General features: G+C 43.4%; 1 protein-coding gene across 12 annotated transcripts in view; it reads right to left on the reverse strand.

The window, feature by feature from the left end:
* Positions 1-12868, reverse strand: part of szt2 (SZT2 subunit of KICSTOR complex) — a 108303-nt gene that overhangs the window by 23616 nt on the left and 71819 nt on the right. For 11 of the 12 annotated variants that reach the window (XM_026194042.2, XM_080290143.1, XM_080290137.1 and 8 more), the window contains 7 exons: positions 12444-12565; positions 11801-11986; positions 5967-6222; positions 5814-5893; positions 4773-4898; positions 2000-2202; positions 198-294 (listed from right to left, as the gene is read on the reverse strand). In XM_026194042.2, coding sequence (XP_026049827.2) covers positions 198-294; positions 2000-2202; positions 4773-4898; positions 5814-5893; positions 5967-6222; positions 11801-11986; positions 12444-12565 — 1070 coding nt within the window. Of the gene's footprint in view, positions 1-197; positions 295-650; positions 1292-1999; positions 2203-4772; positions 4899-5813; positions 5894-5966; positions 6223-11800; positions 11987-12443; positions 12566-12868 lie in introns of those variants that run through there. The other variant, XM_080290142.1, reaches the window with a different exon arrangement.

Below are 12868 nucleotides of genomic sequence, written 5' to 3' on the forward strand. Positions count from 1 at the left end.
ATGGCTGTGGCAGCTCTTCAGTCAAATCTGAAAAAAAGTTTAAATCAGACGTAGAGGAAATACCCGTCTCTGGAGATGCTGGAGACTTTAGTTTTACTGACACATTAGAAATTCACTGGACCCGTTTTCCCACAGCACAGTCTGACTTTATCCCCAAGTTTTGTGAATAAAAGAGCATTTTCAAGGTGAACACTAACCTTAGGGCTGTCCTCGCTCTTCTGCTTCACATAAGAAAAAGACATCCTGCCTTCTGATGACATAGAGTTCAACATGGCAGCACGAGCGCGGGCGATGCTGCAGGACAGGGGGTGGGGGTGGAGTGGGGGACAGGGGTCAGTAAAGATCTGCTTAAACTATAAAAAACCCAACAAAGGCTCATAGAGAGCCAGCAGCAAATATCCAAGCAGGAAGACAATTCAGTGCGAGTCACACACAGACTGAGAAAGTGACAGCAGGCAGGACGCTCAGGCTTCCTGCCTCAGTGGATGGAGGTCAAAGGTCAGAGGAGAATCAAAACATATGCGATTAGATGACTAATAGACAAGTATGACACACGACAGTGCGAGAGAAGACTGGAGGTTAATGATTCCTGATTGTCTTACATTTTACACACTAAAGGGAGAGAAAAAAACACCCGTTTACTAATTAAACAGTTTATGAAACGTGTTTATTCTTATCTAATAAACATAAATATGGACTTACACGTGAAAGCCTTTATTTTAACTGCTGCCATTAGACATGCCCCAGTTTAGATGCAATCACTCACAAGACACTTAAACATGTGCCCAACCCTGGACATTACATTTCTTTCATTACCATTTAATACTCGTACAGCTGCTTTTGTTCCATATTTCTTCATATTCTCTTATATATTTTCTATATTGTGTATTTTGTTGTACAGTTATTTTATTTTTAACTTTAATTTTTATATTTTACTTTATTCTTTCCTAGTTAAATTTACCCTTTATTTTCATATTTATTTCCTATCCTATTCATAGTCGTTTATTTTAGGTCACGAGCAGTTGTTGTGGGGATTCAGAGATTCTTTTATTGCTACCATATAATCTGCCTTATGAAGAATGTATTAATAACATGTTTCACAGTATCATTTATCAGTAATATTTCCTGCAGGGTTTATATTGCATTGAATATGTCTGTCATCACATTGACCTTTCTATGTTTATAGGTTGAGTTCATTTTATACACAATGCATAAATGTGCTTGGTTAGAGTTGATGTTCCATTCTAGAAGGTTTTAAGCTTCACTGGTGAGAGTGTCCAGATGATACATGCTGAGGGGAGATGAGAACATAGCAGGTTAATTGCATGCACGCTTACGATACACATATTAATCTAGTAGCAGGTTTGAGCGAAGGCCTAAGCGTCTTCTGCTTCAGTTTGAGACTGGCTGCAAAGTACTCTACTTAGTGATTAATGACGAGGGTCCATTATTAGCTCTCAGAAATGCTAAGACCTGAAGTTATTACCTTAAAAGGCAAGTAATGTAGAAAGGAGAAGTTATATGTCGGTGTAAGGTTATATGTACGTGATGAACCCTTGTCTGTACGAGTTGAACTTTTGCCCGTCTGTCACCATGTATTTTTGAACTGTATTGACGTAGGTGATATTTTGTCCTATAAAACCAGAACCCAATGTATTCTTGTAAGAGCAACCCATTCCGTATGCTGACGGTTGGTTGTTCTCCTGTGATAATAAAACTCATCGTTTGATTGCACTTTTCCGGAGCCTCCGTCGTTTGTTGTCTGGTCTAAAGTTGATCGATCTCGCAACATTGTCTAAGCACTTCACTGTGTATGTGACAAATACAATTTGAATTTAAATGGGGGCATTAAAGAGAAATCTCTGAGAACAAGAAGCCCGGATTCAACGTAAAGTTCTGATTAACACGTCTGAGCTCATGGAGGGGGACGCACAGGTGCTGAAAGGGTTGAGGGTACATTAGAAGGAAGCAACAGCTGAAAAGCACACATCCAACACACCTGCGAGCTGGAGACTGAGGCCGGACCTGCACCAAAATGAAGCCCATGCTCTGCAGGTATTGGACATACTGCTGAAGGAAGGTGCTGGAAATTTCAAGCAGCCAGGACTCTTCCTTCAGTCGGCCGGGCAGCATGTCAGCTGAGTCTGTGCTGTAGCTGCGGTCCCGACCTGATGCCGTGGAATCACTGGAGCGATGCCTTTTCTGACACACACAATTTCAGAAGAATTTATAGTACAGTGCACATGGCCTGAATACATATCAAAGAAATGAACCATGTTTGAATACAAAATTCTAAAAGATGACTGAAAATCACAACTTTCATTTTGAGCCTGATGAAACAAAGAAGCCATACGTCTGAGCCGTGGAAGAATAATCCAGATCAATGCACCACTAATGGAAAGAGCATTTGAACTTTGATGAAGGCCTGTTTAACTTGAAAAGAGCGACATGTGCAGAGTTAGAGCACACAGGCAGAAAGACAGGGGGCTGCTGTCAGCTCTGACAGGAAGCAGGAGCACCGGGGCTCACATGTGGAAATACACGTCACAAACTGATCCACATCCCAGAATCTGTCTGAAGCCTGTCGACCACAAAGTGCTCCATACATACAACATGTTCCTGTACTGAAAATGGCCAAAGTGACTCCGATTGTGAGATTTTTCAGATGAAAGAAGCTGAAGTCCTACAAAACTTCCTCCTGAGGTTTGAAAGGAACTTCCAGGGAATAAATTTACAACACTAACATAAAACATGCTGGAGTGCTGTGTAAATCAATACTCCTTTCACAACAGAACACAGAAAACATATCAAATGTTGAGACATTTTACTCTTTCATGAAAAACCATTTCTCGTTTTGCAGCTGAGCTCATGTTGAGGAAGTCGGGTGTCCACAGCCCCCTCCTCATCTGTCAGCATGACAACAACACGAGGCTGGTGGGGTAAACCAGCCGGAGGAGCATTTTGCAGCTAACTGGGTTCCTTTAATACAGGTGAGTAAGATGTAGAGAGGCACAGAAGGTGATCTTCAACTAAGCAAAGCTCATTTAAAATGAACTGAGGCAAAATGGAAAACTGTTTTGTGATCAGATGAAGCAAAATTTGAAATTCTTGTTCCTCTGGACTAACGAGGAGAGGGACCATCTGCTAGTTATCAGTTCAGAAGGTGCTGGAACTGGTGGCTTGCACTTCTGCAAAGGTACCGTCAATGCTGGAAAGCATATGCAGGTTTTAGAGCAACACACGCGCCCAAGCAAACACTTAGTATGCTGAACTGAAGTGTCTGCAGACCTTTCGTCAACTGAACACATTTGGTGGGTAATGAAACAGGATGTACAGCTCAGCAGCCTGAACGCCACATCGAACACTGCACAGATGATACTGTCGTTGTTAAAGACTTAAGCAAATCTAGTCACACACTTTGGGGCCAGACTGAGATACTTTAGGAAACATCAGGCTCTGAAATAAATTCCTCTAAAACCTTCATTGTGTTGTTAACTCATTCACTGCAATTGACGTCTATAGCCGTCAATTGCAGTGAATGAGTCAATGGGTTTAACTCATTCACTGCCAATGGCTGGCAGTGAATGAGTTAAATAACACTAAAAAGGCTTTAAATACTTACTATTAACTAACTTCATCAGTCACTATCTATTCCCTCTTTGACCATAATAGAAAAACTAGTCTTCTGGGAAGGGGTTGATATGTAAACTATATCACTTATTAGCAGACGAGTCCTCTGAGTCTTCTGTAAAAACACTGCAGAGGACTAACACGACGATATTCCCAGGAAGAGTGGAGGAAGGCATCCAAGGCTCATTCAAAAACACATTCAACGCATGTTTTAGGCTACTGCAAAAATAATTGGTTGACATGAACCTACGGAGCACCAGAGCAAAGAATAGCTTCATTTATGCTTTAATGTGGAAATAATTAGCAGTGTGTTCGAATAAATGCATTCTGGGAAGCAGTAGGAGTTTGCATTCAGGATCTCGTCTCAGTGAAAATATCTTCTGGCCCTTAAAGGTTTATATCCAACAAATGACTAACAGGACTAATATGAAAGCATGTTTTCTCCTCAGCTAAAGGGTTACCCGCTCACTCGTTTGGAGTATTTGAGGCCTTTTCATAGAAAGAACAAACTGGATCTCAGTGTTGGAAATACTTGATGATATGAATAGCCTTTTGTGATATGATGCTCTCAGATGTCTTATCTGTGCACAATAAATGGATTAAACGGAGAGTTGCCCATCCTCACTCAGCCCTTTTCTGGTCTTTACAGATGTATAATGCTGTGCGTAGGGAAAGTTAAAAAAAGGGACCAAAATAAACGACAGCATTTGTTTCCAAAAGTCCAGCAACTGGTGTCCTCAGCTCCAAGTCTATTTATGGACTGTTGTTAAAAGAAGGGGCGATGCTACACTGTTTACACGTCGCCCTGCTCCAGTTTTGTAAACATTTTTCCTGCCGTTGAATTGAAAATGACTCTTCTGGACCAAAATGATCCATTTTCTCAGTCTAAATATTTGATGTGTTTTCTGTGTCGTCGTTAAAGCAAATCCTTTTGTAAAAGAACATCTCAAATCAAGCATGAATGTAAAACAGAGGATTCCTAACCTGGAGTCACTGCGTTTACCATGAAGTAAGAGAGGAACATTAAACACAGGATCAGAAATTGAAGACTGTATTTATATTCGGTCTTCATATGAATAAAATGTCTAAAGTGAAAAATGAATCTGCCAGTAACTTTGCCTTTAGCTGCATGGAAAACAAACCTTTTCTAGAGGCTGAATAATCTGTTCCTCTTGGATCTGCTTGCGGAAGACGGGGTCAAAGAGCAGAGGGGTGGCACAGTAGTGGACCAGTCGGGACGACTGCTTCAGAGTCTCCAAATCTGTCCCCTGCAGAGACAGCCAAGGTAACTCTTACTGAAATGGTAAAAGTATGAAACTGCAAGTGGGATGACATAAAAGACCACAGCAACATCAAAGATGACACCAGGCTGAACGTTTAGCAGGAGATCAGCATTCAAACTACAGCCAACAGGTAATTTAGCTTGTTTATTGCACTGGACACGGGTCCTGGCCCCGACAGACTCAGCTCAGGCTGCAGACCTCCTGCTGGATGTGCTTCAGTAAGAGCACCATGTGGGCGACTGCTGAAATATCAAATTTGTAAATTTAATGCCACCGTGTAACCTCTCGAGATGTCACGGTGTCAGATAGAAACCTTTTTAATTAGCTCGGATATTCCCCACTTTGAAACAAGGCGATGCAAAATGATTTCCCCGAGGAGTGAGCTGTAACTGAAGCCCCTCAAAGACATGAAGCAGTGAGACGCTGTTCCCCCGGGTTAGTCGAGTGCAATTAGCTCCATCTGAGATTATGCTGCTTGCACAGTGGAAGAATTTACTGGTCAAATACAATTTGCTGTTTATGTTTTAAATATCCATCATCATTATGAACTTAAAGGTGCATTTTGTGATTCCCCTTTATGAACGTTAACTAAAACTATCACCACCAGGGGGCAGGCTTTTCAGAAAGTATAACGACACGTGTGCTGCTTTTCTTTTAACTTTCTTTTGTTTTGCATTCCTCACACTCCACAGGCTCCATTATAAGAACAGCTGTCTTTAAGGCTACATTTACTTACGTTGACCCTGCTGAGCCGCTGCTTTCAGGAAGCGTGGGAATTCTTTCAATTGAGCAACTGGTTCAGGAGTTATGGGAATTACAGATGTTTAATAAAAACATTGCAGGTGCCTGTGTGACCCCAGCGACCGGCTCTATGGGTTAAACACTGTTGAAAATACTTACTGAAATGGGCATGTTGGACTGTGCTGACCTCTGCTGCCAGGTCACGAACAGGTTCTCTATCTTCATCTGCTTCTCTAATTCTGTAAGAATAAAAACAAAGCCATTAATTTTTCAAACTGACATCATGTTTAATGTACAGGTCAAACTATTCACCTCTCCGCTCAGCAGCTTTGATCTCCAACAGCTGGCTGCCATGTCGAGCCACCACATCTCCGTCCATCAAAGGCCGAATGGTGCAGACGTCCCTCAGAGCTTCATCAAAGGGAAGCAACTCGGAGGGAAAGTGGAGGGGAGCAAGACTTTGACCAGAGTTTCCCAGTCTGCCCTGCTCTTTACTGGGCAGAGGAGGGACTGCGCTACGCAGCAATGCATCAGGCTCCATGGAGGGACCGAGGAATGGGTTGGGATCCTGATCAAGATAGAGAATAAATCAAATACCTCGACAATTAATGACGCCATCACCTCACTTAGCAGCTAAATACCTCCTGAGTAACCTCAGGAAACCACTCTTATTACATAGTTGTCGAGTGAATCGCAGTTTCCTGTCTGGCCAAGCAGGCTTTCACCGGGCTACTGTTAGCAAATGCTAGCTTATATCTGAGCCAAGCACAGCACAGCAGCTTTTAAAGTCACCACTAAAACACTGTCTGAAGCCACAGGTTGGCGTTTCTGTATGAGAAGCTTGTGTTGGAGGGTTTGATGTTTGTGGTGGTGACTGCTGGGTGTCATCGCTCAGACAGTGCTGCTCACAGCAGAAGAGAAGTCTGGGCCCAAGTCCTTCACAAGAAGTCATTTCACAAGCAGCAAGAGGGAACTCAATAATCTGGAAAGGTCTTGTTTTTGTATGGTCCGTTAAAACTCATCTTAAAAGAGTTTAATACGTGAAATCTTAGTCTGTGTTCATCAGGTGATTAATTCTGCCTTAACCTGAGGATGCTCAAGCCTTGGACACCACAGACAGGAAGCACATTTGCATTCTTCTATCACATGACGCAGCGACGTGCTGCAGTCACCGCGCTGCATATTAGTTTTGTCTGTTCCTCTCTTTTTGCTGTTGACAGGAGCTTTTGGGTGAGTTTGCTCAGCGGAGCAGCTCAGGGCCCAGATGCCCCTCGTGTGGCAGTGCTGGCTGCACCATGCCCACAGGCTGGGGGGTCAAACCGTGCACTGGTGCTCCCTCTGCTTCTCATCAGGACCTTGACAGATGAAGTTCTGTTCAGGCAAATTTTCTGCTGCTCTGACTCTGCCTTCTGTCCGCACTCATTAGTAATGCCGTGATGAAGAGCGAGGCCATCGGAGGGAAAGGAAAAGTTTGCTTCTTTCTATTCTTTGCGCTTGTTTTGTTGTTGGCCACAGGGAGAAGACTGAAAGGGCATTTGGTGTCATTCTCGGCTGCAAAACGGGGTCTAATAAGTCCCTTCGTCCGTCTGTTTTGCTCACACTGTGCATGACATTTTGCTGGATTTTACTGAACTTTCATTCAAACTAAAACAGCATTACATGATTTATTTAAACAACACCATGGTCAGCTTGACATGGTGGGGAAGGGTGGCACTCTTTGCTCTCGGTATACTTCTCCATACTGGAAAAGTACTGTATGCTGATTATCCAACCAGTGATCTCCGATCTGAGCCAGAAGAGCCGAACAGTCACCAAAGACCTCGTCCCTTAGTGTGTTCTACAGACGCATCTACTCCAGGAGTTTTCCTCCAATCGAACGATCCCAAAATACTCGCTCCCCACTGTAGCTGGGCCTTTGGCTAGTCTGCGTGGACAGCGCTTTGGCTCAGATTAGGACTCTTCCTCACATCTACCACCACCAGCAGGGGGCCTGTTCACAGAGGTTTTTGTTTTACAGTTTACAGATGTCCCCTAAACGAAACAATTCAAAAGTTCTTGTTCTGAAAAGAAGACATGAAAAACATGACTGTGCAACATGAGGTGGCAGCTTTTTAAATAATCACTCCTTCAATAATATGAGAGGGTTTCTGAATCCATTCGTCACAAGGTTAGACCAGCGGTCCCCAACCCCCGGGCCGTGGACCGGCACTGGTCGTTTGGTACCGGGCCGCGAGAGTTGAGGCTCGGGTTTTATTTTATGTTGCTGTATTTATCCGCCACACCTTAAAGGCCGGTCTGTGAAAATACCGTCTGACATTAAACCGGTTGGGGACCGCCGGATTAGACCATATTTAAATAAAAGTTTTTGACTGTGCCTCGTTTTTCATGTCTCTTCAAATCCTTTTTCATGTTTATACAGTAGTCTTGCACATCTGTGAGGTTCACATCTGTAAACAAACTAAACTTGATAAACTGCAGTGTCCTCACATCACTGTTTTCTCACTCACTATGTGTTAACAGACCTCTCTGCACTGAATCATATCTGTTATTAACCTCTGTCTCTCTTCCACAGCATGTCTTTATCCCGTCTTCCTTCTCTCACCCCAACCAATCACAGCAGATGGCCCCGCCCCTCCCTGAGCCTGGTTCTGCTGGAGGTTTCTTCCTGTTAAAAGGGAGTTTTTCCTTCCCACTGTCACCAAAGTGCTGCTCATAGGGGGTCATATGATTGTTGGGTTTTTCTCTCTGTATCTATGAAGCGCCTTGAGGCGACTTATGTTGTGATTTGGCGCTATATAAATAAAATTGAATTGAATTGAATCACAGGTTACAAATCAATGTTCCATCTACGCCAATGCTGCACGATGCAAGCTAGTTTTAATCGATTTTTGAAAAGCTCTGTGGCTTGATGGCTTTATCATTTGCATGATGTCTCTTGTATTTTAGCAGCAGTCGCTGATGCCGTCACTCTGCTTTCTCTGCCTACATTTTTCCAGATGTTCCAACACAGAAGCCTTTTTAGTCGCCCAATTCTCAAGCCATCTGTAGTACACTATCACGTATGACACCCCCTTCATCTCACCAGGAAAAACGATTGTAAAATCAATCAGTAGCTGTAGAAGTGGAGCCTTCTTGCACTGCTGTCCTCAGAGCAGCGAAGCTGATGTGACAGCTGATGTGTGAGAGTGGGAGGGAAGATGGGATGTAAAAGATGCTTTGCAAACAGTTATTAAACAGGCGGCACAGCAGACTACAGAAACCTACAACCCAAAGCCCTCTGTGTGAGAGAGGATCATAAATAATCGAGGAGGATGAATGGAAACTGACAGAGGCTAAACTGCACTGAGGTGGTTAAGTCCTCCATTTTGGAAAACAAGGCCGCTGATGTGACAGGGTTATATTTCCAGGATATGATCCGGACAACATAAGAAGACAGCAGATAGAGAAGGGTAATAATCAAGGAGAATAAAAATGCTTAGTCGTGTGGCTGAAAAATCTTGTTTTGGTTTCTGCTGCCAACACCATCAACTGCATATTGATCCAAAACTCCATATTTAATAAAGGGTGTCCAGCAGTTTTTGCTGAGACACGCAAAACAGAAAACAAAGCTGAATCGAGCCACAGCGAGCTTTGATGAAGCTGCAAGTGGCATAAATATGGAAGAGGCTTCAGTGACAGTCTTTGCCTGCCAATATTTACACAGGATGTCAAGCGACTGAACTGAAAACAGTTTGCACACTGCAGCATCTCCCAAATATTGAATATTTTACACGAGATAAGTGTAGTAGGGGCGACTAGTAGCAGACCAAAGTTAAAAAACACCTCTTGTATCTAAAAAGCCAAACTTTACAGTGATCGTACAGAAAATGCTGCAGGAGGACAAACGGAGCAAAGCAGAAATGGTTCTGATGCAAAAGCAAGAAATGCTCATTTAAAAATGACACTCACACTCAGATAAATCCCAAACCTCTCGGGCTAATTACGTACATGCTAAGAGGTGGTTATAGTCCCACGGCTACAGCTGTCATAGCCTGACATTAGCATTTTGTGTGCATGTTGCAAAAATGATAAACGATGCTTATTTACTGTAATAAGCCGCGACGATTTCAGCTTTTTGTAAGAGGAACCACAGAGATGCAGCCCTGCAGCTCTCTATACAACTATTGTATCATAGTACAAGATGAAAACACATTACTGTGACACATCGTCACTGAAACTCATAAATAGCACGAGGACCACTAACAGGCTGGATCAAGTAATGACATCACCATCCATGTGGGAGTCACACAAATTCGTCCTCGGGACACAACAGCTGCATGAAGTGTGCTCCGGGAGCTGCTGCCTCCTGTGACAGCGCGAGTGCAGATGCTACCCTCCCAGGCTGATTCCACCTGAGCTAGCATCCTGTTCTCCTCACCAGCTCCCCACCAGATGCAGCAGAAACAGAAGGTGCAGCCGTGCTTTTTAGAGGCAAGTCTGAGGTCTAAGGGGGAGCCTGAAAATGCTGCCGAGGTTTTTCTGATGTCATTTTTTATATTGCTGTTATAAAAAGAAAGAAGGCTGTGATTATTCTCCCAGAACAATCATTGTGGCAGGACCACGTCTGACATGTTAAGCAGCGTTAATCGTCCTGCTTTTATATGAAAAACACCCCTGTGCAGATCATATTCCACAGTTGCACAATAACTGAGCGGCACAGCCTGTCATTGCAGAACTCAGTTAACACAGCGTGTCATTACAGGAAGCACGCGGTGACTGCCACAGTGCTGATGCCACATAACAACCTCTGCAGTGAGTTTGACACTGGTCATTTGCTGTCACCACATGTGAACACATGATGGCCGATCGTAGTCAGCTGCCTCCTTTCTTTCTCTAATGCAGGACAAGCACAGCACTGACTGTGAGAGCTGCTGGTGACTCAGCAGCTGCTGAAATACCATGAATAAAAAATACGCCCTGGGTTCCAAATCAAATACTCGAATACTACTTTCAGTCCATACTGCAGCTTCTCTCATAAAGTCAGTATTACTGGAGCTGGAACTGATTCCTCTGTCAGAGCACTGTACCTTCAACTTTGACTGCTTTGACTGCCTTGCATACATATATGAATATATATGTATGCACACATACATATATATTCATATATGTATGTGTGCATACATATATGAATATATATGTATGCACACATACATAGAGATCAATGCATTTTTGATACAAATCTGTTGATATGCTTTTTGGCCATTAAGCACTGACTTCATTTGTGTGTGTATGTATGTATGTATGTATGTATGCATACACACACACACACACACACACACACACACACACACACACACACACACACACAAATGACGTTAGAATAAAGTATGCGATACTGAACCCAAAAGAAAACTCCAGGGCTAAAAAATGAAGTCGGTGCTTAACGGCCAAAAAGCACATCAACAGATTTGTATCAAAAATGCGTTGATCTCTATTTTTAAGAATCGAAAGCTTTGACTGACAGGTGAGGGCAGACTAAGCTGCTAGACACCTGCTGGGGTAACTGGACCGTAAACTACATTTTGCTGGATTTTGTAGGAAGTGTGCAACTGTACAGTTTAACAGTTTGATGCTGCGCTCCAGTCATGCAGTGCAATCTACCCAGCAAAGCATGTTGGGGTGGCACAGACAACAACAGGACTGTTTGGGCACCTGTAAATATCAGAGGAGACTGAAGTATCCTCAGAGACGGACTTTGGTAACGTGTATGTAAACAAAACAGTCACCAAAAAGTATTTTACATTGTTTATACACAGAAAAAAAACAATGTAGTAAGCTTTCATTTGTGGGTCTGACTGCCAAGTCTGATTACCTGATTACTTATAAGACGACAACTTGCTCATAACCTAAAACCTAAGACACAGTGAGGCTGTCCTGCTTTTAAAACGGGCATTCAGCAACCAGTTAAGGCCATCTTTGAGGTACAGTTTATGTACTAAATGGTGCTTCAGTGCTTAAACCCTCTGTGTGCTCTCTCTGACTCAGCTCTCACTGAGTACAGACATCACAAAACGTCCCTCACAAATAACTAACAATGAAGTGATCCCATGATGCTTTTCTTCCTGTACTGCTGTTGGCCTGCTTACAATACACCAGAGTGTTTTCACCTGCTTGGAGTCTATTTCATGGATGGGAGCATCGGAAAAGCAGTAGTGATGGAAGAGACCCATCTTCTGATTGAACAGGCAGTGGACGACGTGAGCCCTCGCATTCTGCCACTTCACCAGACGCACCAGCTCGCGATTCAGAGAGGCGCCCAGATCCACGGACCAGTTGTAGCTGTACAGCGTCACCTGAAGAACCAACGGTGAAGTATTACAATCATGTTTTAAAGAGCACACTTGTACTTAGAAACATAATCCCACAGCTTAATTATGAAGCACAATGAGGATATGTGTGCTACCTTTTTGAAAAGATATCAGAGAAATTTGCTTTACAGAGAAATGACAGCATTTGGCTTCAAAAACACGCTAATAAAGGTAAAAAACCCAGAGGATTAAAGATCTTTGGGCTAGTAACCTGGCTACCACGTAGGCTTATATGTCACACATTTTCATTATTGTGGGCAGCTTATACACATGCGCTGTCAGAGCACCATCTTTATTTGCTCAAGCACCCACTGACAAAAATACATCTAAGGACAAGTTCATGTATTTGAAAGCCATTACAAATGGGACCCTTTGGGATCTTGTTCTCTGCCCGGCCTGAGGGATATACAGAGTGTACAGAGGCCTCCATATCCCAAATCACCTCTTTGTCCAGGATGCTGATAAAGAGGAACCTCTGGCGAGGAGCCATTCCCACCCCAGCCTGGCTCGGACCGACCGAATCGCTCTGCTCCAGAGCATCGAAGCGCTGGAAGCCTTTATGAGCTGGACAGAAAAGACAGAAAGTCAGTGCAACAGCAAAGCAATACGAGTCCAAGCTGCCCAGCAGGCTGTGCTATGTCCTTCAACAAAGAGTCCCAGCTGACTCTGATCACAATCTTTACTGAACTGTCAGATGAACATAACTGAGTTTTAAATACAAACGTACTGGGCAGCTGCTTCGCAGGTTTTTCACTTCCTGGGAGGTTTTGGGGTTTCTGAGGTTTGACTGACGAGAGCGAAAGCTTTACTGTGATGCTGCTTCTGAAATCACAGCGTTCGATGGACCACAAAAACAGTGTTGGCTTG

The sequence above is a fragment of the Astatotilapia calliptera genome, chromosome 15 (genome assembly GCF_964374335.1).
Source record: "Astatotilapia calliptera chromosome 15, fAstCal68.1, whole genome shotgun sequence".
NCBI lineage: Eukaryota > Metazoa > Chordata > Actinopteri > Cichliformes > Cichlidae > Astatotilapia > Astatotilapia calliptera.